This window comes from Prunus avium, chromosome 8 (genome assembly GCF_965620075.1).
Source record: "Prunus avium chromosome 8, drPruAviu1.hap1.1, whole genome shotgun sequence".
Classification (NCBI taxonomy): Eukaryota; Viridiplantae; Streptophyta; class Magnoliopsida; order Rosales; family Rosaceae; genus Prunus; species Prunus avium.
Window position 1 is genome coordinate 25,326,960 of NC_142291.1, and position 25,584 is coordinate 25,352,543.

Genomic DNA, 25,584 nt, shown 5'->3' on the forward strand with positions numbered 1-25,584 from the left:
CCCTCACACAACTCTAAGTTCACATCAATCTCACATTACTTAAAGAGATAAAAACACTGTTGTCAAACTCAATTGACGACCCACAAGCCACTATTTGCATACCGCATTTAGAGTTTGTGAAGAGAATATGAGAGTGCAGTAAGTTTCTTAGATTGAAAGAGAAGAGTAATCTGGAGATAGGGTGTAAAGGAGTTTGTGTTTTTCTAAAACTTAATATGTAGGGTGGTGAGGTGTGTGTATAGATGTACTAGGGTTAAGTATTAAGTTGGATGACATTTTTTGTCTTTTTACACAATAATAAAACTTAAGAGTTTAATAATTTAAGTATTGGGGTGAACAAAGAAAGTGTGAGATTTAAATAGAAAAATTCTTTCATTTTTTCGCCTTTTTGTATTTGTCGGACGACTTACTTTCCAGTTGTAGTGAAAACTTTACCTTTATCATAAACTTGACTCTTTGAACAAAGGTTCCACGCTGTACGGACAAGCCTTGCTTCTTCACAAGGTTTTCTTCTCCGGGTTTTTCGAATTCCGATATCAAAGCTGAGGACGACGACGACAAGGAAACCATACAAAGAAGCTGAAGTTCAAGATGGGCTTTGTGGGTTTTTTTGCATTTTTACTTCAATGCTTTGATGTTCTTGCGTGGTACGCTTTTTTCTAAGAGAATGAAAATCTTGGTACAGTTGAGTTGAGCAAATTTTCTTGTTCATCATTTCATGTTGTTTGTGATTCTTTTTCTGCAGGCCTTTACTTGCTCTGGTGTATCCTTTGTAAGCCTCTCTACCCCCACCCACATATTTATTTTATTTTGAAGAAACTCTGTTTTCATCCTACTAGTGTTTTTTTCTTGGGATAAATCCTACTAGTGTTCACTTTAGCATCTATGGAAATGGGGTTTTTTTTCTTTTTTTTTTGTCTACCAAAATGGGAGTAATTTTTCGATATTGCATTTTATGATGATGATGCTTTTGATAATAATTTTATTGTTTACTAATGTTGATACTGTGTTGATTGTTTTTTGACAGATGTTGTTCCATTAGGGCGATTGAGGCCAATTCTGTTTCAGATTCTGTGAAGTTGAATACTTATTGGGTTGTCTTCTCATTGATTCTGCTATTAGAGCATGCATCTATGAAGCTCCTAAAATGGTAATTCTGTTGTTTAGTTTATTGAATTTTCTTTTTCTGGTTTCCAAATAAATGAATACAAAAGTTGAAACCTTGCATATTTTAGGCAACAGAAGCGTTTAACTGAAGTTTCAGCCAAGTTACTATGAAAGCCTTTCTGGAATGTGATTTTCCCCCCAAATTTTGCCCAATTAATTTGGTTGTCCATAGTATTTGTTTCTTAGTACATAGAAGGGAAACAAATGGAGAAGCCGTAATAAAATTGAAAAAGGAATTTCAAAGATTTCCTAGCCTTCACTATAATCAAAAGGAGAGCAGAAATTTTCGCAATCTGGCTGTTCTCACGAGCTGGAATCTTGTGACTGGTATGGAATTTTCAGAAGTGAATTTGTGTGGCGTATCCATTCATTGTGGTATTATTGAGACAGAACAGTCTCATAAATAATTTTGGAGTTACCTTTTAAGATGGTTGTGATCTATTATGTGGTAGCTTTCTGGTAATACATTCACAATTATATGGTCACATTTGGTGGTAAAACACACTTTTTATATACAATAGTTTAACAGACATATGAAAGCATGCCTAAAGAATAGGATTGTTTAAAATTCTTCTCATTGCTTTTTTCTAATTCAATTCAAACTTATGAAATGGTTGTAATTTATTCGTTCAGCTTCAGAATTTTTGTTCCGGCAAATGCCACTTATCAAATCTAGAGAGTTGGTATCAGTTAGTTCCTTTTGGGCATAGTGCTGACAGTTGTTACAACTTTTCTTTGTTCAGTGGTCATGAGGAACTATAAAATTTGTTTCTATGTTTCTTAATTTTCCATTGCTGTACCTGTCAGGCTCCCTCTGTGGCCATATATTAGGCTCATGATCGTCTTCTGGTTGGTGATACCTCATTTCGATGGAGCTTTATATGTCTATAAACACCTAATCTGTCCATGCCTGTCCATGGACCTCCAAATTGTTATCAACTGGTTCAACAACCGGAAGAAATCCTCGTTTAACAGAGACAATTTTCTTGCCGAGGTGGAGAGATATGTAAAGGAGAATGGACCGGAAGCTCTGGAAAAAATTGTTGCTTCCAAAGTAAGTAGGTCGAACCTGGTGAAGAAAATATGTTGTTATGTATCATAGGAATAAATTAGTTTTTAGAATATGCCTACAGGTGTGTGCACTAGTATAAATGCTTTGACCTGTGGAAAAACATATTCTATGGAATCGTTGTCAGAGATGGACTAATAATACTTTTTTCCTTCAGTCTGAGAGAACAAAGTCAAATCCCGATGCGAAAGAGTTCAAAGCAGTTTCATCTCTGGAGAATAAAGAGGTACACTCTCTGTGATCCCTGATGCAACTCATACAATTTTCATTACACGTTTCTATACACTCCAGTGGTTTGTATTTGATGTCTTTTCATAGATGAAATTCTAAAACTGTGATCGTTGCAATAACCCCTGAATTCTGGGTTTCTCTGTTTACTTCTTCTGACTGGGTTTCTCTGTTTACTTCTGACTCAGAATTTCATTTTGATTTTGAATTATGCTTGATTTAAAGAGAGAATATTGTGAAATTAAGTTTGCATTTGCAATATAATTAAGAGCCTAATTTATTAATTTGATGAGCTAACCTCTAACCTTCCCTCGGTCTTCTTCATACAGTCCAAATCCAGAAAGCCTAATGTTGCACAGAAGGATATCAAAGCATTGCAGATGATTGTGAATTTTAAAAAAAAACCTAGTGTTCCACAAAAAATTTATGCTAACATTTTCTCTCTTTGACTTTCTTTGACTTTTTAAAAACTCTTTGTGCTAGTAGTCTGTTCATTTCCATTATCGCAACAGAATTTTGTATGCTTTATCTGAGAAGACTGGAAGCAGTAAAACAATTTTTCTTTTTGGACCTCATCTTCATTGAATTTGCAGGTTCGTCAGGCAGAGCCTAATCTCACTGGTACTGAAAACATCAGATTTCCCAGTATGGATGTTGAAGAAAAAGCCATTGGGGTTGCATCAGAGAGAGGAGTTCTGAACACTCCACCTTCAAAGAACGTTCAAGAGTGGACAAGTGCATTCAGTCAGGTAACAATCCAAAGTGATACAACTTTTAACTCCCACCTGGACGGTAAAATACACGAGGCTGTATATGAGAAACTGAAAATAGAGAACCAGGCTGAAGCTAAGCTCACTCAGACGGAAAAGGGTACATTTGCGGTCATGGAGACTAAAGAAAAATCTGTTGAGGTTGCAACAGGTAGAGCAGTTCTTGAGTCTTCCCAAAATGTCCAGAAAGAGTGGACTTGTGCTCTCTGTCAGCTAACAACTCCAAGTGAAGCAACTTTAAACTCCCACCTCCAAGGCAGAAAACACAAGGCGGCATGTGAGGCACTGAAAGCAAAGAGCTGGCCATTTGCGCCGAAAATTCCCCCAGCTTCAAAGGAATCTCATCAACCTAAAGAGGAGCCAGGAAAGCGGCCAACGAGCAGTGCATCAAAACAAAAAGTTATTATAGATGAAAAGGCGCAAAGCCAGAAAAATAGCATTCCAGCTTCAGGTACAAAGACTTCTGATAAATCTAAAGAGGAGCCAGCAGAAGGTGCATCCATCAATGGAAGCCAACAAGGAAACCCGATTGAAGTTCCAAGCATGAAGGATTTAACTCTATCGTGCAGTGTTTGTAATGTGCACTGCCCCAGTGAGATTGTCATGGCATCGCATCTCAATGGCAGAAAACACCAGAAAAAGATGCAACAACGACAACAGAACCCAAATTAAGTTCTAAGGAAGAATGATTTTTTGTGGAACATAAATCGCCACCATTGAGAATTGAGTTGTAGTGACACACCACAACCCACTTAACTCGTTTTACTCGTTTTACGTGTATTCAAAGCACTAAAATATTGCCAACGGGGTCAGTCCAATGGAATTGACTTGCAGACCAGTGATCTCAGGTTCCCATGGCACTTTGATAGTGTGTGTTAGAAATCTCATTTCCCCTTGTAATTCCAACTATAGCTTGTATTTGGGATTTTTTTTTTAAACCTATAAAATATTTTAACAATCAAAGGACCTCTTTTATTCCATATTCCAGATTGGTTATCTATCATGTTTCAGTTATAATTTTTAATTGGTTTCTTCTGGATGCTAGTTGACAATGACATTAGCAATTTCAAGTTGTCTCAATACTCACCCCTTAGAGAGCTGGTCTTCTCATTTTTAATATTTTTCTTTTGCTTTTTCAAGACAACTCGACTTTTAGACTCATCTGCCGACAGCATCACTATCAATCATAGAGGTCTACGCAAGTAAAAAACCTTACAGTAACGTTTTGCCATCCTACACTATGACACGTGAAAAAGTTCTATTTGTCATTGCGTTATTAATTAGGGATAGCACAGGGTAGAGATGATACTAATTTCCCAGGGGGGAATGTTTGGTTTGGATGAATATTAATTCCATTCTTCATCAACTTTTAAAAATTATGTAGTTAACATTTTGGTGAAACTCCTTACAGTAATTCGTTATGCCAAATTTCATCTTTTGACTGAGCTCCGGAATGAGTATGCCCAGTTGGATCATTCATTCCCTCATCTGGCCATATTTAACTAAGTGTGCTAGGTCACCTCTTTTTAATGAGTACAGTTTCTTGCTTAAACATATATTTTGCCCTATCAAAACCCCCACCTCACAAAAGGAACTACCACAGTAAAAAGAAAAACGAGAGCCTCGAAACAAAGAAACCAAATGTGGAAGAAAGCACAAAATATAACAGGAAGACGACCTTGACATTGATTTATTGTATTGTTCAGATGAGTTCCAGAAAGGGACATGTATGTTTGTAATCATGGTAACTATGCCTTCTGAGAAGTAGGCATTGCGAGATTAACTACACCGCTGCCGGGTAAATTCTTCCATTGCTGAGTTACTGTTTTGATCTGGGTGAAAAAGTTAACACCAGCCTTACCTGTAATGCATACAAAAACTCTTCATAATTTACCAGAACGACATAATTCATTATATACAACCATTTTTTGAACAATAACTACTCAAAAACAGATTGCTACCATCATAAAAAGAGTTGAGTAACAGGTGGAAGAGATATTTTACCATAGAAATTCAGATCGCCTGCAAAAGATGCCTTGTTGCCAGTAAAAGAGAAAAATGGCAAGGGAACTGGAATAGGAACGTTGATTCCAACCTATTTCATACTCAAAACAAGTTAGAGAGTGATATAACGCGTCTCTATATTTGCCATATTAACTTGCAAATTCAGCAGCAGCAGATGCTCAAAAGACTTAGTTTACCTGTCCAGCCTCTATCTCAGTCTGAAATTTCCTTGCAGCTACCCCAGATGTAGTAAAAATAGAAGCTCCATTGCCATATCTGTAAAAAAAAAAAATCACTCATGTAAACCACATAAAATATCTCTTCTAAACTAACGCTATTTAAGGCAACAAGAGAAGCAATAATTAGTACTTGTTTCTGTTAACAAAGCTTATTGCCTCTTCTAAGCTGTCAGCCTGACATTAAGAAGAACAAAGGATGTGTTAACAATCTCCATACCACGCAAGGAGAAAGATGACAGGCAAAGAAACAGGAATCCAGTCAATCAACATACCTCCGAGCAAAGAAGAACTGGACCAAAAATTTCTTCCTGCACAAAAGAAGGTAGAAAATAATCAAGTTCCTTCCAACATAAAGATTCAATTGGTTTTCATCCTTAGAAATTTCAGTCCATATCAACATATACAAACAAATACAAGGTGCTGAATCTCTTGGTATCCTACCAAATATGTGCCTAAGAACTTGGGTCTTTTTAATGGAGAAGGCAACCCCTACTGGTTAGCCAACAACCACCATCTGTTTTGAAAATACAATGGAAAAATTTAAAGGGAAAGAGACTAAAAATCTGAAGAAAAAAAAAAAAGATACCTTGTGGCACTCCATGTCAGCTGTAACATTTGATAAGATTGTGGGGCCAATGAAATTTCCATGCTCATATCCTGGAACCTGTTTGTTACCGATGATGAATAAGTAGATAAATGACCAGTTTATCTTTAGAAAAGCTGAGTCAGGCAAGCACATTAACCATCTAATATAACATAGAGAGGGGAGAGACTTATCATTAAAATGTCAAAACTATTTTGTGCTAGCATGTTAGCAATAAGTGGGAAGCATCAAAATATAAAATGCTACCGCTATATTTCTGCCATCAAGCAATAGCCTCGCACCACTTTCAACACCAGACTGGATTAATTTGCATATCCGTTCCTTTGCCTGTGAACGAATCCAGTAAAAATTCATTAACAGAAACTAAAGAGTGAAGCCAATGTCAACCACATGAAGCATGCACTTTAACAACTAATATGTTATTTGGTTAGTCATTCATGTAAATGTGAATAATTTATAGAAAGAAGACTTAAACAATGTCACTCTTTGGTAACCTAATTGGTAGTCTGGGAAAGGGAGGAAAAAGGAAAAAAGACTTTTAAAGTGCTTACTTGTTTGCTAATTACGGGACCAAGGTCAGCATCAGGTTCTGTTCCAGCACTTACTTTCAGAGCTTTGGCAGCTTCCACAAGTTTGTTCTCCCTGGAAGAGTTTAATAGTTAAAATCTAATGTCAGTCTTCAAACTCAATTTTCTTTTTTCTTTTTAAAATTTTTTAAAAACGCCTAGATTACTTGGAAATAACAAGATATCTGGGACACCAATGATTGAGAAAAAAAAACAAAACAAAACAAAAAACTGCAACGACAGAATATAGGTCACTTCTTAAAATGTTCCATAGAACTGATACTTATTTTACTAAGCACTAATAGATACTAATAAGGTGAGTACAGAATTGAATTCATTTACCCTAAAATAGATAACAAAGAATTGGAACTTAATCATGTTCATTTCCTAGTCTGCTTTTACATTGTGTTTTTTAATAAATTTAAAAGAAGCTTTCATAGAGTTTGTAGAAATAGTAAAAAGTTCCTTTGCTTGACAAGTGAAATGAGCCATTTTCAGGAGGAAAAGACTTGTCACAACAGGGATGGTTAACATGTATAATTCAGATACTTCAAATGTCTAAAGCCATTTTCCAAAGTGAGGAATGTGTAATGTTTTTATTTTGAATCTACATGAAGGTTAGATAAGGTTCTACTAAAACCTTATCTTGGATAAGTTTTTTTGGAGGAGTCATCTAGGAAACAAATAAGGGTGAATATTGGTTGGTCTTCTCAAGCACCACTGAACTCTTTTTGGAGAAGCCTTTTAGAACATAGAACATTGCCAGAGCAGCAAGTGGAGATGGATTTGAAAAGGTAAGGACATCGAAGGTCAATAAAAACCTTACTTTGGTAACACTCTGAAGGTAAGTTTAAAACTTTCAACCTTCAAAGAAAAGGATATGCGAATGTGGAAGGCATAAACCTTAATGAAACTAAACATATGGAAAAAGAAAAGAGAAAAAAAAAACATAATACCATGACTTTGAACCTCCAACAAAGACAACTGTGCTGAGAGCCATGCACCGTTGTCCTGCAGCACCAAAGCCAGCAGCAACTAAAGCATTCAAAGTAGCATCAGCACTTGCATCAGGCATGACAATTGCATGGTTTTTCGCCCCCATATTAGACTGGAAAAGTAGTTAACCAGGTAACCAATTCATTTCACTTTCAACTGGCACAAGGGTATGAAAGCCACCAATTGGCTCATAAGAGAAACAGTTAAATACAAAGCGGACTTACCTGAACACGTTTCCCTTTTGCTGATGCTCTTGAATATATGTGCATGCCAGCCTTTGTGATGTAAACATAAGAACATTGTGTAAGAGTATAGCCAGGCCAACTGATACATCAGAATCAAATTGCAAAAAGAAGAAGAATTTTTCCTTTCAAAAAATTAAATATGATAAGAGCATGCTCCTTTGTACCAGAAACATAGTGGTTGACATGCAAACTTATAGGTCTGAACAAAAGTTCACAACCAAGGTAAGAATAGAAATATTAAATCCGACAGATAAATTTATTCTGTAAGTAAACAAACAATTGTTGGAACAAATTAAAGGTGTCAGAACAGAAACCAACAAATTAATCACTCAAAGCAACATTTGAATTTGTCTTGCCAAAAAAATGTCTGGAAAAACATTTTTATCATACTTCTAACTCTAAGCAACTTTGCATCCTAAAGTAAACATATTGGGGTCTACTTTGAAACTAGGATCACTTCCACAAACAAACTATGAGTTCATAAGAAAATCTCAGTGACGTGATATGCCTGTCAACTGAATTGAAGACTTTATGTAGGGGTGGTGAGTACAACATGAAAACCACAATAGTTAGCTACGTATTGGAATAACTATTGAGTTCAGGTATTTTTAATTTCTTTTTGGGATTGAAAATAAATTGAAACACGCATAACGGTCCAGAATGTTAAGACTACAAGGACTATTAGTGTTGTTAACTTAACATTGCAGATTAAGATGATAAAACTACACATAAAAGTACATACAGAAATTGGAATATGGATGTAATCACTGTGAGAAAACTTACAGTATTAGAACCCACAAATGATACAGCTTTTATATCCTCGTCATCACAAATTGCATTGACAATATCCTGCCACAATGTAATATACATTCAGGGAAACCGATTCCACTAAAGGTACCAAACTTCTGATATGAAAGCTTCCAAAAAATTTAAAAGTTGTCTTTGGAAAAATCATTGCAAATATAAACACAACTGTACAACATATGGTATACGTCACTGTTGGGATTTACAGGTGCAAAACTCTTAGCTTCTCTTGCTCACACTTTTTCATGCAACCAAACTACATTTACATTTCTAAGGTATATATACAGGGTTTAGAAATAATAAGTTATCAATAAAAGTAGCAGCGAAGCTTTCCTTCACAGGGAAGGACATCACGTGTCATCTGCTTCACTGTTAATATTTGGGGCCCACAATAATGATTTACACAAAAAACTACAGCCCCAAGCAAGTGAAAAAATTGGCTTCTTTTTGTGGATCCTTCTACTTTTATTCTCACCAATGACCCATGAGATGGCAAATATATCCAAAATATATATAAAAAAGATTTTCAACATCTTCGGAGTAAATATCAATCAAAATCCTACATGAATCATCAAGATCATCTGGCCATCTAGTTAGGCACAACTTAAGACAATAAGGTATAGTAGGGCTAATAAAAGTAGTTTGAGAACAATCATACATTGGTTCCATGAACAATATTTAAGACACCATCAGGCAGACCAGCCTCCATTGCTAACTCTGCCAGAATTACAGAAGCCCCTGCTCAAAAGAAAATATAACAGATCCTTTTTTAAAAAAAACCATGGAGATTAAAGTGTATCCATGCACGCATGAACTGACCTAAAATAGATGTAAAAGAAAATTTAGAATGCACAACGACCATGCTGTAACCAGCGTACATGCAATGAAGAAAAAAAAAGTAACAAGTCAGACAATCAAGATGACATCCAAGGGAATCTATCAATATATGACTGATGATTTCCGTAGATCCTTGCATCTGATATATTTTAGCAAAGTTACCCTATTTATGCTATTTAAGCACAGTGCAGAAAATAAGCATTTAGAAATATCACCCTTCAAGTTTCCTGAAGATCAAAGTTCTTGTTATAAATTCAACAAGTTCAAACAGAAACAACATCTACAGTGTCAAAAAAAAATCTATAACGATCTATCATCAAATATATTAATATGAAATATAGATTGATATATGAGAACACAAACATCAGGGTGCAAATTAAATTTTTTAATGAACTTTTTCTTGCTTCTATGGTTTTATGAAACAAAAACTTGAGGGAGGTAATGCTCCAGGACTAGATACACTGAGTTCTAAGTAAACCATAATCACCTGGATCTTTTTCTGATGGCTTTAAGACAAAGGTATTCCCACAAGTAACTGCAAGTGGGAACATCTGCAATAAAATCAGGAAAGGATTAGAAACCATTGATGTTTTCTTTTTCTTTATTTGAAGGAATGGAAAGTCAATAAAGTACCATTTAAGAAATAAATTTATAAATAAAATTTTAAAAAAACCCTGGTGTTTGTGTGCTTGTGAGAAGCAACTATAAAGACAGAGATAGAAGGATTCACTGCTCGATCAGATGCATTATTGCAGTTTCAGCATGCTTAAGCATTTAGATGATTGGTGAATATACAATGTTTAAATAAAATTTTGACAAGAAACCAAAAAGAGGGGAGAAAGATAGTAAGGATAAATCATGTATATGAAAAGGAAAGGAAAAACTGATGGTCATTTCGATTCAATCATGTCAAAGGGGAAGAAGATAGTGAGCTCACCCATAAGGGAATCATTGCCGGAAAGTTGAAGGGACAAATACCAGCACAAACACCAAGCGGCTCTCTAATACTGTATGTGTCAATTCCATTTGATACGTTAGAAACATACTCCCCCATTTGCAGAGTTGCCGTACCACAAGCATGCTCCACCACCTCTGAATAAGAAACCAATAAATTCTCAGAGCTTCAACATCACCCACTGAACTCCGTAATTATCCTGCAGAGAATCTTATTGACAACAAAGTACAAACACTGACCTAGCCCACGAAACACATCTCCATGTGCATCCTTCAATGTCTTTCCCTGTTCAGTGGTAATATTCAAGGCAAGCTTATCCTGAAAACAGAATAAAGAGATTTGTATTACTCAACCAACTGTATCCTTATTTAAATGTACAGAGAAAGACTATTTCAAAGTTCAAACCCAGTGCACTTACAATGTCTCTCCGAATAAGCTCTTGGAGCTTGAACATGACACGTTGACGGGCCGTAACTGGTGTGTGGCGCCATGATTGAAAAGCCTGCTTTGCTGCAGACACTGCAGCTTTAAACTCTTCATTTGTGGTCAAAGGAACTTGTGAAACAACTTCTTGTGTTGCCTATGACCAAGTTTTAAATACAAGATAACAACCATGAATTCTGTAAAGTTACAAAAAGAGAGAAAAGAAAAGAAGAACTGAAGCATATTATGCACTTACAGGGTTGATAACATCAATGGACGCAGATGATTGTGATTTAACAAAACTACCTCCAATTAGATTGGGAACGCTCTGATACAACATAACCAATTAAAATTAGATTAAATGAGAAAAATGAATATACATTTTACAGTAATTCTCCAATCTGAACCTTCCCAACAGCTGCTTCCATTTCATTTCTCTTCATCTTTTCGATTTTAGACTATTTTCTCAACGGCCAAACAAATCATGATAACCGAAGTCTACTCAGTAACAGTAACCATGAACCCACTTGAATACAAACAAATCATGTACTCGTCAAAATAAAAAAATACATAGTCAAAACTACAAGCTACATGTGCGCGAATGAGACATCATTTTCCCGAGAAAGAGTTTATTTTTCCTAGAAAACAAACAGGAGCTAAGCCAGGCTAAGATTGATTACCGGAGGGCTACCCTGCTTGGAAGACGGCTCGGCAGCTGTGGAGAAGTGAGAGCTTCTGAGAGCAAAGATCGCAGGCCTCAAAGCCTTCAAATTTCTCACTGCAACACAACAATATTAACACGTTGCAATCAAATTTCAAATCTTTTTTTTTATCAAAATCATCTTTGTTTTAACTTGTGTACCTCTTTGAATTGAAAGCTGCAACATTTTTCCTTCTTCCCTGTTTTTTCGTTTCGCTCAATTTGATGAAAAGTGTCACTGACTTGGAAGCTTTTATGAGTTGGCGAGAAACAGCCACCCTTGATGACTGAGTAACTGCAGTGTATCAATCTCTTCGTATGTTATCCGACGGCCAAAATTTTGCTGACTCAACTGGGCCCACCTGTCTGATTGGAGGGACTTTCTGATTAAAAATTTAGGGGGGTGTATTCAATTATGATTTTAAAAGATTATTTTGGGATAAATAAGTCTTGTGGTATTCAATTAAGACTTTTAAATAATCTAAACAAATCTTGTAGTATTCAATCAGGACTATTATGATTTTTTAAAGAGGGTGTCCAAATCTAGTGGTATTCAATCAAGACTTTAAACAAGTAACAAAAAGTCTTTTGGTATTCAAAACCTTGTTAATTTCGAATGATTTTTTTTAAATATAGAATTGGTGTGACTTTTTAGTGGGAGGTATAAATATCAAATCCTATAAAAAAATCTCACCCTAACCCATCAGACTTTTCACGTGAGATTTTTTTCGGCTCTTCGTGAACAAGGTATTGCTTCCTTCTCGTGCTATGTCTTCTTGCGTTTATTGTCTGTATATTTGTTCATGTATATGTTCTGTGTCTATGGCCCTTCGTGGGTTAGTTGCTACCTTTTCCATGCTTCGTAGGTCTGTGTCTGTGGCCCTTCGCAACAATAGCTGTTACCTATTGCATGCCACGTTTGGTCAACCCAGTCGAGAATACTATTGTTTATATGTGGCGTCTTTGTTTATATGGCGTCTTTGTTGCCACAATTGTTTTTGTCTTTTGGAAAATTTTGGTATTCGTTTTCTATATCTTTATCGAGGACCAAGAGATTGACTTATTCCATTAACCATGCTGACATCTTACAGTGATGGTTGCTTGTTTTGAAAAATCAACTGAGAATGAATAGATAATGGAACCATAAAACTTGATACATGTGGACACACACTTGTCGTTTTCCAGTACTCTCTTTCTTTCTTGGTATCCAACTAATATATAGTAGTTTGTATTTCTTCAATGACTTTAATAATAAAATAGCACTCAAGGAATGACCAGACCAACATATGTTTATTATTCTTTTCTTTTTTTTTCTTGTTTGGTATGATATGTATTCTTGTGAAATAACTAATAAATTTATTACATATGTTGTAGTAGTAATTTAATGGAGGATTCACAACAAGGAAATAACAAAGGAAAGGGCAAAGAGAAAGAGAAAGAGAACTATGAATCTTGGACCATGGACGATACCAATGAGTTGTTGCACCTCTTGATGGATGCTATCAATAGTGGATTGTGTGATGCTAATGGGTCACTTAGCAAGGAAAATGTAGAAAGAGTGTGTTTGGGCCTAAATTTGGTGCGCCCAGTCCAAAGTCAAAAAGCCCACGTCCATTTTGACAACCACCAACAAAATCAGGCCAAGACCGTGTTTTCGAGCCCAACATAGGAAGCCCAGAAACTATTAAAAACCGCAAGGATGGCCTGGGCCTCGAAAGGAACCCAAATTGAGCTTGAACCAAAAATGGGCTTGGCAGGTTTTAAATTAAAGAAAGAAAAGAGAAGCCCAAGGGAGAAACATACCTATGTGACTTACCTGACTTTGAAAAGTCAAAAATTTCAACTAAAGTCACAAAGAGAAGTTACAGGAATTTATGAATACACGCTTGCAGAAAAATTTCTCCAGTCTTTTACAGGCAGAGAAAGATCAAAATCCTTATATATATATATATATATATATATATATATATATATATAGAAAATTTCGGCAGACACTATTCTCAAAGGATACGCAGATTGTGTTTTCTAAAAAGAGAGATAAGCAGGAAACATGGAGTTGCTGAAATGGAAAATCACACTCACCATCACAGTTTGAAAAGCAGTTAGATTGGAAAAAGGATGTATGGCGCCCCATCAAAATACAGGGAAGTGACTATCTCAGGAAATGATCATTGAGGGCCTAACTGCCAGAAATTGATAAAACTCCCTTTCTTTTTCTTTTAAAACTAAAGATCTTTTGAGATTGTTTGCCGCCCATTATTAAAAGAATTAAAACTCCCGCTCCCAAAAAACATTTCTTATAAATACAAGAGAGAGTGAACAGAGGAAAGACAATAAACACAAGATTTATTTGTGTTGAAGAAATGCTTGCAGCTGCAATGAGAAGATGCTAATGCATGGAGGGCTAGCATAACTTTAGATATGTGGAGAAATGCTATTTAGGATGACATGAAGCTACATCAAATTGGCTATTAAAAGATTGGAAAATTTGTATTGGCTTTTACTTTTCTTTATTTTTCATTTCTTTGTTATCTTTTTTATTGACTCTTGTAACTTTGAATGTTTGCTTTTATTTATTGTTCCATTTCTTTGTTATCTTGAACCAATTGACTTTCGTGCATCATTGAAGTAGACCGCCATTGCTCATCATCCGACTAAGTTGGTTGGTTAGCATCATAAAAAATAAAAAATTCATGTGGTCCTTTCAAATCTTATAAATTCTTATGATATAAATCTTTTCAAATCCAAACATAAAAAATCCTGATTATAAAAATCTTTTAAAAAAATCTTGATAGTCATTACATTCCTAAATAGTCTTTTAAAATCCACTGGACTTTTTTATCCATAAATAGTCTTTTAAAATCTCAATTGAATACACCCCCATTGCTGACTATGAAGCACGATATATATGCATACACCAAATTTTCATGTTAATCCACTGAGAGAGTGTTTTCTTTTATATTTTTTGGATTAACTACATTTTATACCCTTGAGGTGTGGCCATATCAAAATGGATCACGAAGTTTCAATTTCACGAAGAATGAAATGAGAGCATAGAATCATTGCAGGAATAGATGTATTTTCCCACTTGGGTTACAAATCCTTTGCAATATATTAAAAACTTTTAACAGTAATGTTATGGACATCAACTTACATACCAACTGTTGAAAGTTTGAATGAAATTCAAGGACATTTGTCTTATATTGGTAGAAAGAAGAAAGAGTGAGGTCTTTATAAGTGTGGAAATCCCACACTTAGTAAATAGAAGTTGGACTAAGTGGAAGCCAATTAGGCTTCAAATTCGATTTGGGTATTGAATATTATATAAATAATATTTAATATTTAATTATAAAAAAAGATGGGCCTTGGGGCACTTCAGATTTAAATTAATTTTTTAGTTTCGAATTAATAATTTTTTAAATTCAGATTAGTTTAATTAACTGTTTTCTAACAATTATGACTCTTCTTATAAGGTTTCATAAGTTTATTTAAATCAAACAAGGCTTCATTCGTCAAACACAGAAAAAAGCATTCTACAAGCACATTCATATGTCCGAGAGGAAAATAATCAAAGTTCGCCAGATTCTAAGTCCTAGTGTTAGGGCTTAGAATACAAATATAATTGAATCCTGGAAGGCAGTCACTTATAGACCTTTTCAAGCACCAAGAATGGGTGAAATTACTGTCTTTAGGACATTGCATCAAATATGCAAGCCTCTATCTCAAATTCAAGTCAGTTTATTTATTTATTGTTTACTATATTTCAAATTACAGTTTGTTATAAATTCAATTTCGTTGGTATTTATATATTGTTGATATATATATATATATGATAGCTGACCAGAGAAAAAAGCTCAACGCAGATACTTTGAGGTACAAATTTTCTCCTATTAATTGAAGAATGATGAACTATATGTAAGAAGAAGTAGATTTAATTTCTTCCATATTTATTTATTTTTTAAATCTTTACTAATTATAATTGAAAAAAAAAAGTATGATTCCTTTAGACGACAGGTTAGCTTACAGCTTCCTTTTAATATATTTACGAAAAGTTTTGTTCAGACCTAAAAAAGTTCTAAGTCAACACATCAATTTTCTTTCACACCATGTGAATTCTTATTTGAAAATTTAAAAAACTTAAAACTAAAATAAGTAAATCAACAAAACCCAGCAAGCAGAACACCGCCCATCCCTCCCATGGCCACCCGTAAGTAGAATGACCCATTTTGATCATCATTCAACTATTTTGACCGGTGGCGTTAAAACTTTACAGTTTGACTCTTTGAGCCGTTTTCATATAATAAAAAATACTCTTTTAATCAAGTACAAATTACATTCATAATTCAGTCACAACAAAATAATGCAAGGTTCTCTAGCAAAATAACATTAATATAATATCTAATAAATAAGGTCTTACTTCAGACATAACCACAAATGGCCAATACAAATCAGCCGTGTAACGCCAGCGAACTTTCGTCAAACCAAGAACCACAACATATAAAACAAACTTAAAAGATACAAAACCATGTGCAATAAAAACTTACCAGAAAATCAAGACTTATGCTCTTATTTGCTCATTTACGCGCACCGAAGTCAGTCATTAATATTGTTGTTATAATATACTCCTATATATAATGGCGAGAAAAGAGGCGTTTTTCTTTTTCTTTCAGAACATGCAAAAGAATGTTATTCTTGATCAGTTCTTTACCATCAAACATTTCCAATTATTTGAGCCTTTTTTTTATAAACAGTTTTGAGGTTAATGGAGATGTTCCAAGGGGTGGACTGTGTGCATACATGGGCTTAAGTTGGCTAGAGAGGATGTGCTCCTTATTCTGCAACCGAGTTCGAATCTCCCTCCCCATAATTTAGATTAGATTAAAGTAGAATATCGTTTGTATAAAAAAAGAGTGGACCGTGTGAATAGATTGAATTAATTAGTATCACTCGGAAAGGCTACAGTGGTTCTCGTGCATTTCGTTGGAATAAATTAACTATGAATTAATGGATTTGTTCCTGTTGTATTCATGAAGTAGTGGGAGGCAGACCAACCAAAACAAAAGTTGTGGAGGCTTATAAGCTCAAGAAAGGGACGATATGGACAGAGTAGAGAGACATATATGGGGGATTGAGATGTTTGTTGTGTGTTTGACAATAACCAGATAACTTGCATTAAAATCCATGTATCCAGAGAACTATTTGGTTTTATGCGTAGCTTCCGTAGATCATTTCTGATTATCTTTATTCATTTTATTAATCATTTTATCAATCATTAGTGTTGTTGAATAAAAAGTTCTGAAGTCATGCCTTAGGGCTTATAACCTTTAAAATAGGTGTGAACCATGGTGATTCATCAAACTTATCCTTGTCTCAGTTTGTTATTTTTGTACTTGGACATATATATTTGTTCTTATCTTTGACATTTAAATGTTCTTCTTTTTTCTAGCTTTAAGATCTACTCTAACTATATTGTGTGTTTGACAATATAAACAGATGGCGGCTTGCATGAAAATTAAAGGGCCGATCCTTCATCCTAACCCAGACCATACGTATACGTATAGATGGCTTGTACGTATCACCATTTGTTTTTCGAGGTACGTAGCTTATATTAGAGAATCTATAGAGATCATTTCTGATTATCTTATCCATTTTATTAATCATTTTATCAATCATTAGTGTTGAATGGAAAGTTCTAAAGTCATACCTTAAGTTAATTACCCTTTTAAAATAGGTGTGAAACCATGGTGATTCATCAAACTCTTGTCCATGTCAATTTTTTATTTTTTGTCTTTGAACATATTTGTTCTTATCTTTGAAATTTAATTGTACTTCTTTTACCTACTTTTAGAGGTGTAGATATATCGAATTTTCTTGAGTACACTTACGTACTAAGTACATATATGCAGTATCCACCATTGTGTGCCCAAGAAAAACCGGTAGATATATAGCTTCCCCTTAATTGTAATAACTATAATGTGATCTACTCGAGATCGTCCAACAAGAAAAGGCTATAAATATTTCAACACAAATATGAATATCATTATCACACACAAGAGAAAAAGTTACCACAAATATGTATTTCAGTACCATATAATAATTTTTTCATACTCGCAAAGAAACCACTATACATATATATATATATATATATATATATATATATATATATATATATATGAACCTATTTTTTTTCCTTTTAAAACCTCTCTCACGCTTATTTGAAGGAAACTTGAGCTTGCTAACATAACGGTGAGGAGAAGGATATAGAGAACACGATAAATGAGAGACTTGTCATGGCCCGCGTCCATGCTCATCAGCAACAGACATAATAGAGCACACTGTTTGTATTATGGTGAGTATGAGGAGAATAACAGCTGCAATGACAGAGATAGCTGCCCAAGGAGTGTTGAAATAATTTTGCCTCAAATTTGTCATCATTTTGGGCCACGTCAAACTGCAGTACTTGTTCAGGCCTTCACCAAGATCACGAAACGTGAAGTTTTGAGATGCATAAACCCCAATGGCAATGTTGCTAAACAGATTAACCACCTGGCTGCTGTCGCCTAGAATATTTTCAACAATTTTATGTTCAACAAGCAAATCCACGTCCTTTGGGCTCTTCACTAAACAGCTCATGACAATCATAAAATCACCTACACAACAGGACATAAGCATTCAATGACATTGTTCAAAGGCAGTAATATTTCTAAATGAAATCTCTGTGTCATCGCATATTATCATTTTTGAAATTTCCAGAATCCCATTACTGAATCGTATGTCAAATCCGTTTTCACTTGACATCACCTGAAGCTTCACTCCCGCATCCAATAGGTCTGTAATGCTGGGTATGGTAAAATCAGGTCCACGTACAAGTACATGTGATTTCGTGAGTGGTTGGCATACCAATCTTATAAGATCCAGAAAATGTTCTGCTTTATAAGGAGAAGAACTTATTCTCTTCGTATTGACCTCTAGATCTTTGGCCACTAGACTCGATGAACAAGTTAATGATGCATCAGTTATTGAAAGCCTAGTCTCAGAATCAGAAGAGAGTGTAGTTTCTTGTAGGTCAAAAAGATCCTCAAGAATGAAGAATGGCAGTTGATTTTCAAGCAAAAGCAGGTCAGGCAATAGATCCAGAACAATCATTGGTTTTCCAAATATGCGGTCTTTTTCAAAGTTCAGTATCTTCTTGACACCGTCGAACCTCAACAAGAGCTCAATGATGAACGTGGCATCCACTAGAATGATTCTTACAAATTCATCACTGCTGAACTTAATGGTTTCTGGATAACAACTTCTTAATCTTGCTTCTTGGTCCCTTATTTTCGTAATGTAATCCTCCAAGCTTACCTTGGTCCAACACAGAAAATCTTGTAGGTACCTCTTTTTGTGCTCTTCCATGGCTTCTAAGGCTTTCTCGCCATGGTGGAGTGGACCTATAGAGACTAGTTTTGGTGTGTATGCGTTTTCATTTACACGTCTTAGTCGCTCAGGAACTCTGTACATACAACCTGAAGAGGATAGAGGAGATAAGCTAGCCAGTTCCTTTCTCATGGAACTTTCTAATGGAATGTATTGGTTTTCTATGTCAGCTGGAACAGCATGATTGCTTCCATTTTCCTGTTGTGATTGTATTAGATGATGATCGTTATATAATTCTGGCAGAAGAATCAACAAATCTTTCAACATTAAAACTCCAAGATGCATGCTCCCACTAAATTAAATTTTTTGTTTAAAAAAAAAAAGCTAATAATGAAACCTCTATGCATGATGACTTTGTTCTTTTACAAAAAACCAACAAAATCTAATTACAATTGTTTAGTCATGTACTTCTTGTATGCTAATTAAATAGATGAAAAATCATTATGATAGTCATATGGTTAAACTATTTTGACTTTGACAGAACCTTTCATATATTCTTGTTTTGCATGGATGTTTTGTTAAATTAGACAGTTTGGATCAATATATATTGTGGATGTCTTGAGAATATAGTGGGAATTCTAAGTCTTGCAAGAAAAAATTTATGTGTCAAGCTCAGTCCCGTACCTCTTGAGGACTTCTAAGAGGATCCAAACAAGGTGATCTTTGCTTTAAATTATTTAGATCTTATGCTTCCAATCAAACATTGCGAGAAAGACCAAATTTCCATTAAAGAGAGAGAAGAAAATTACAATATCCCATAACCTTTGTTTAATTCCAATTCCCCCACTACCATGAACATATGTAATTAACAACCTAATTTGAATTGAAAAAGAAAAGAGATGGAAGTGATTGAAGCACACCTCTAAGCTTGTTTTGCCTTTGGTAGCTGACCAGAGAAAAGCTCAACGCAGAAAGTTCGAGGTATAAATTTTCTCCTATTTATAGAAGAATGATGAACTATATGTAAGAAGAAGTAGATTTAATTTCTTCCATATTAAAAAAAAAAAAATCTTTACTAATGACAATTATTAAATTAAAAAAGAAAGAAAGTATGATTCCTTTAGACGACAGGTTAGCTTACAGCTTCCTTTAAATATATTTACGAAACGTTTGGCTCGGACCTAAAAAAGTTCTAAGTCAACACATCAATTTTCTTTTAGACCATGTGAATTCTTATTTGAAAATTTAAAAAACTTAAAACTAAAATAAGTAAATCAACAAAACCCAATAAGCATTTAGCTGTATTTCTTTCTTTTTTTTTGTTTGAACCACAAGGTGGTCTTGGATGGGCCCCAACTATGGGTGGCATCTTTAAACCTTAACCACAACCCAGACTAATCCCCGCTCACACCGGGTCGGCCCGTAAGGGGTAAAGTGCTGGCCAAAGTGGTGACTCCATACGAGAGCAGGAATCGAACCCCTGACCTCTCTTAAGGAATGATAGTGCCGAACCACTCACACCAACCACCTTGGTTTAGCATTTACCCGTATTTCACTAAACAGAAGAGTTAAGTTTTATTTGTGGGTAACTAAACTCTTATTTAGAGCATGTTTTTTTTTTCTTTCTTTCTTTGTTCTGTGTAAAGTATAATGGGTTAGATTATTATTTGTGGGCAGGGGCGGTCCTACGCCAAGGGCTGAGTAGGCTGCCGCCTACTCCAAATTTTCCCAAATAAATAATTACCCATATACAATTATGTGGGGCCCACTTTAGAATTACACTGCCTCCTACTCTATTATTAAGATATATGATTTATACACCACTTCAAAAGTACAATCATGTGGCTCCTGGACTAAACAAGTGGGAAAGAAAAAAATAAAGAAAAGAAAAACATACCCCCCAAGGTTTATACCTATTATTATTATGTATGACCTTTTGACATAAATTGTTAAAAATTTATCATTTTTTTTCTCTTTTCTTGGCACAGACATGTATCACACTTTTTTATTGCTTGTGAGTTTTTCTCTCAAACTCCATATCAAATTTACTTAGTTTAATTTATTTAATTACAGTTTGTTAATCTTTCTCTTGTTTTATCTCTACCTATGTTCTTTTTAGTTTGTGAAATTTTGATTTCTTCTTTCTATTGATTGTATTGGGCTTTTAGAGATATTTGCTAATCGCTATTCAACTCTAAGTATGTACTTGTCTATTCCTTATAAAATTTCTTGCTTAGTATGTAATTGTATGTCCCTTTTTTGCAATTGTGAACTTGTGAACTTGTGTTGGTGAATTTTAATTTAATTTTATGATTTCAAAATATGAAAATTAGTCGAGGACAATTATGATTGTAATGAATGGTTTTTTTTGGGTTTTTGTATGTCTTGTGAGAATTTGAATTTTTATTGTTTATATGTTGTGAGAAGCCCCCACACATATGAAAACTTTGTTTCGTATAGAGATGCATATTTTAGGATAAGGCTTAGTATGTCACTCATGTCTAGTTAGGTGTATATTTTTATGTGTATTAATGAAATTCACTCGTACCGATAAGTTTTTAACGTAAGCTTCGCCTACTTGACTTTTGAATCCTGGATCCGCCACTGAGTAACTAAAATATTGTTTAACAACAATAGTTAACGTTTGTTTAGAGAAGGAAAAAAACCTTGATGATGTGTCGAGTTCTAAAAGATTAGATTATTTTAATGTCCTAAATTTAGTGAAATGCAGGTAAATGCGTAGTATCTCAATGCAGAGGCTCAGAATTCCTAACTACCATTGAAACATAAGAAACTAAAATCTTCAAGAAAATGCTAACAATTGAAAAACCAATAATTAAAAAACAAAAAAATAAAGGGAATTCGCACCTGCTATGCAAAAAAGAGCAAGTCGGTTCAATGATTTGTTCTTCTTCTTTTTGTTGATGGCTATATATAGCAAGAAGCTCAATGATTGAAATAATTTCTTCTACCTACCCTCTTCCTCGGTATTTACACAAATGGTGCACGCCAGTATGGACTTGGGTTGGCATGAATAAGACAAACAGCGACACATACTTCTTTTTTCTCCTTTTCTTTCTGGTTCTTTAGATCCAGTTGCACGTACCAAAGATAGTTTGAGGTAGAATTTTCTCCTATTTTAATAGGACAATGATGAGCTATATGTAACAACAAATTGCTTTCATAATGATAATTAAAAAAAGTGTGATTCATTGGATATTTGCGGTTCAAAAAGTTCTTAGTCAACACATCAAATTCCTTTTACACCATCAATTCAAAAAGTTTTATTCAACGACCTCGACCTTTAATTTGGTGAAAGCTTCTGTCTACCTACGGTGCACCTATCCCAATAATTTGGTGAAAGCTCAATCTGGACCAAACTTGCAGGACGTGTTTAGTAAGCTTTGTTAAACTCGTAGGAATTTTCAAATCGGAAATCGAAGGTCTTGGGCCCTGCGGGCCCGATTAACCAAGTTTGGGAGGTTTGACCACTCGGTTGATCGAGCGTCTTTTAAGGTTATTCCACCACTCGAAACACATAGTTGGACCTTAGAAACTTTTCGTTCATTGCTCACACTTTGAATCCCGGAAAAACTAGGAATTTATTTTAAAGTTCTCATTCGAAGTATTTTATTTTAATGTAGCCCTTGTGTTTTTAAATAGATACTCCAACCCAGCGTACGCAACAGGCGAGACCCTCTTAGGGTCAAGCAACGTGGGATTATTTGTGAGTTGACTTTGTTTTTAAACAATAATTATTATTTTCAAGGATAGAAAAATATGCATAATGGTTTCTTTGATTATTGAGTTATTATTTATTTAAAGGTTGAATATAATATTATTATGAAAATATTTGAAGTATATTCGAATATTTGTGGATTATGATTATTTTGAATGGATATATGTTATTTTTTAGAGTGATTATTTATACTTTGATATGTGTTGGGTACATGGGGTTGTTGGTAAGAGATTATGGAATGAGAGTAGGTTGTGGTTTATGTCAGTTTGGAGTGCTATTAGCACTACCCTATGTACCTCCCCAGATTTGGAATACTTGGATTAGATACTTGGAATGTTGGGACACTTGGATTTGTGGGAACCTGGGCACCCTTGTCAGGGTGTTTCATAGACCCTTAGCGGGGTTAGTTTGCTTGCGTAGGACTTGTCACAGACGTACGAGTATTGAGGATTCTGCTATACATGCTGGTGAGCCCAGTCCCCTGGTTGGACGGCTCGTTCCCTAACCACATGGTCAATTGAGGATTCTTCCATGTGGATTAGTCAAACAATCCCCTGGTTGGATTGTTTCCCCAGTACCTATACATTCATTCTTATTTTTCGATGAGGATCATTCATCGGTTGTTGTGCCAATGTGCACACGTTTCGAGAGAGTAGTTTGGGAAAAATGGGAAAGGTTTTGAATGGGATGAGTGTTAGTATACTATTACGAGAATACGGATTTCATTTTGGTTTTGATTTAACTTTATATATATATATATATATACCAGGTACTGGCCCAGACTCTTAAGAGCAAAAATTTTCTCAATCAATTTTAAGCTTTCGAGCGGAAGGTAGTGTAGAGACGTAGAGAATAAACATAATTATTATGAGGAATTCAAACATACAAAGCCAAAACCAAGGATAATAATATAGAGAAATTAAATACGATATCAAACGTAGTATCATTAATATTCAACAAACTTACATAGAAGCAGGGAAAGCAGTAGTGCTTAACAGAAGCTTCGCAGAAGCAGCACTTGAAAACACTCAAAAACACTCCAAAACACTCAAAACACAAAGTTTATTTTCTGCTTGAGAGGCGATCTTTTTCGGTACTTCGCAAAGGAGGAGAAGCCCTTCATTTAAAGCCTCCTGGCTGTTGATGTGTCAATTAGAGGCAGAAGATCACAAAGCAGCCTACAGTAGAGCGGCATCTTCACTTTAATGATTCTGTCTGAACGTTCACGCAAACGGCCAAAAAAGGAAAAAGGCGGACTCTTACAAAAGGCAAATAAAAACAGAGTAAAAGCAGGAACGTCTTGCTTTTACCAGAAAAACGTAAAAGTAAAAAGCTTTATCACAAATTACAGTAAACACAAATTGTCTTCTTATCAGACATAATATTACTTGGGCCCACCATAAAGATCCGAATGGAGATCTGGATGAAAGTGGTCAAGCATGTCTTCATTAGCAAAAGGGTCCACCTCATCTTCAGGTTGAGTGGCGGAAGCTGATGCCATCGACTCGTCATCTAAATCCAGGATCTCGAGGACTTTCTTTTTCAAATCTTCTTTTGATGAAGAAGAGCCTGGCTGATCTATCAGCATCTGTAGCCTTTGCGAAACACTTAGACTGGCAGGAGAAGTGACCAAAGGCTGAGCAGCAACAGGATCAAAGGAGGGAATAATTGCTGGGGTAATCTTGACAGGAACTAAGTGGTCTCTTGTGAATTTGTCCCACCAACGAATTAAGATGCTTCGGACTAAGTTAGGAATATAGGTCCATTCTTCATCAATGTCTTCCGAGATGACATATTCCCATTTTAATATCCAAGGTAGCTCATACATTATCATGAACCACATGAACAAAGTCCTTTGATCAGGATGATTCTTATTCCATTTAAAAAATTTCATTTGAAAAGACTCCTTAATTTCAGGAGGAAGGTATTCCATAGTAGGACCCCAGATAAGGAAAATGCTCTTGAACCAATTTGGGAGTTCTTTCAGAGCCCGAAGCTTAAATTGGATGAACCAAGTATGAGAATAGTTTTGATTTTGAAAACATAAGACATATTCCCATGCTTTTTTATAATCCCAGAAATTATATGAATATGGCCTAATTTCAGGATGGATAAATCTTTTAGCCCTTTCAGGGCTAGGACCCCATTCTTCCAAGGAAATAACATTTAGAATTTGGATTTTGGAAAAGGCTATTGTGTTGGTATTTTCACCTCTATGACGATGAACTATATTAACAGATTTAGTTTCAATTAGGAGAGTTTCATAGAATAGACGGGGCTTATTTAAGGGAGGAAGGTTATCCCTTAAATATTTTTCAGCTAGAAAATTCGGATGTTTGTCCAGATCATTCATTTCAATAATTGCTACAGACATATTCATATATTCACGGAATGGATTTTCAGCAATCTGCTTCTCCTTACCCTTATTATATGGAGAAGAAGTCATCAAGGGCTTTGGATCAGTCGGGGAAGACCTAGCAAGAGCTCCTGAAGAGCTCCTACTTGGAGTCATTTGTCCGGAACTCCTGGTTCGCACCCTGCAAAAATTCTCGAGTTAAGAAATCAGGGAGCGCATTAGTTTCACCTTTAATAAATTCAATATCAAAATCGAAAGCAGATAGTATTCCTTGCCATCTTGCGAAAATTTGTTTTGATGCTAAATTTTTTACATCTTTAAACAGAATGTCTTTTGCAGCCTTGCAATCCACTCTTATCAGGAATTTTTTATTTAAAAGATCACTCTCGAATTTAGAAACAGCATGGACTATGGCTAGCATTTCTTTCTTAACAGTAGAATAATTCTTTTGAGCCGGTTTCCAAACTCCAGAAGTGAATCTAACCAGTTGTTCTGAATTATTGACCTTCTGTTTTAGGAT

At 35.1% G+C, this 25,584-nt stretch overlaps 2 protein-coding genes and 1 pseudogene across 2 annotated transcripts; 1 reads left to right on the plus strand and 2 right to left on the minus strand.

Annotated features, from left to right (window-relative positions):
• Positions 1 to 412: 412 nt before the first annotated feature.
• LOC148292388 (uncharacterized) lies at positions 413 to 4,214 on the plus strand. Its single transcript, XM_088246020.1, has 6 exons — positions 413 to 647; positions 746 to 772; positions 1,028 to 1,150; positions 1,975 to 2,221; positions 2,394 to 2,462; positions 3,058 to 4,214. Exons 1-6 carry the CDS (start codon positions 592 to 594, stop codon positions 3,904 to 3,906), a joined length of 1,371 nt encoding a protein of 456 aa, XP_088102146.1. The 5' UTR covers positions 413 to 591; the 3' UTR covers positions 3,907 to 4,214.
• A 683-nt stretch (positions 4,215 to 4,897) lies between these two features.
• ALDH6B2 (aldehyde dehydrogenase 6B2) lies at positions 4,898 to 11,914 on the minus strand. The gene is made up of 19 exons (XM_021961146.2): positions 11,770 to 11,914; positions 11,588 to 11,685; positions 11,164 to 11,235; positions 10,903 to 11,064; positions 10,724 to 10,802; positions 10,467 to 10,621; positions 10,017 to 10,080; positions 9,351 to 9,430; positions 8,672 to 8,737; positions 7,868 to 7,918; positions 7,604 to 7,755; positions 6,633 to 6,723; positions 6,328 to 6,408; positions 6,064 to 6,141; positions 5,750 to 5,785; positions 5,608 to 5,651; positions 5,436 to 5,514; positions 5,239 to 5,329; positions 4,898 to 5,095 (listed from the first exon to the last, which is right to left on the minus strand). The coding sequence occupies exons 1-19, from the start codon at positions 11,792 to 11,794 to the stop codon at positions 4,983 to 4,985; spliced, it is 1,617 nt and encodes a 538-aa protein (XP_021816838.2). The 5' UTR covers positions 11,795 to 11,914; the 3' UTR covers positions 4,898 to 4,982.
• A 5,899-nt stretch (positions 11,915 to 17,813) lies between these two features.
• LOC110759113 (UPF0481 protein At3g47200-like) lies at positions 17,814 to 19,314 on the minus strand (annotated as a pseudogene).
• Positions 19,315 to 25,584: the final 6,270 nt, after the last annotated feature.

Excerpts from the sequence above, each read along its gene's own strand:
- LOC148292388 (XM_088246020.1), top strand. The coding sequence starts at position 592 with ATGGGCTTTGTGGGTTTTTTTGCATTTTTACTTCAATGCTTTGATGTT. Across the intron at positions 773-1,027 it reads CTTGCTCTGGTGTATCCTTT|ATGTTGTTCCATTAGGGCGA; the intron begins GTAAGCCTCTCT and ends GTTTTTTGACAG. Across the intron at positions 2,463-3,057 it reads CATCTCTGGAGAATAAAGAG|GTTCGTCAGGCAGAGCCTAA; the intron begins GTACACTCTCTG and ends TTGAATTTGCAG.
- ALDH6B2 (XM_021961146.2), bottom strand. The coding sequence starts at position 11,794 with ATGTTGCAGCTTTCAATTCAAAGAG. Across the intron at positions 11,236-11,587 it reads CCAAGCAGGGTAGCCCTCCG|AGCGTTCCCAATCTAATTGG; the intron begins GTAATCAATCTT and ends ATGTTGTATCAG. Across the intron at positions 5,330-5,435 it reads CTGAGATAGAGGCTGGACAG|GTTGGAATCAACGTTCCTAT; the intron begins GTAAACTAAGTC and ends AGTATGAAATAG.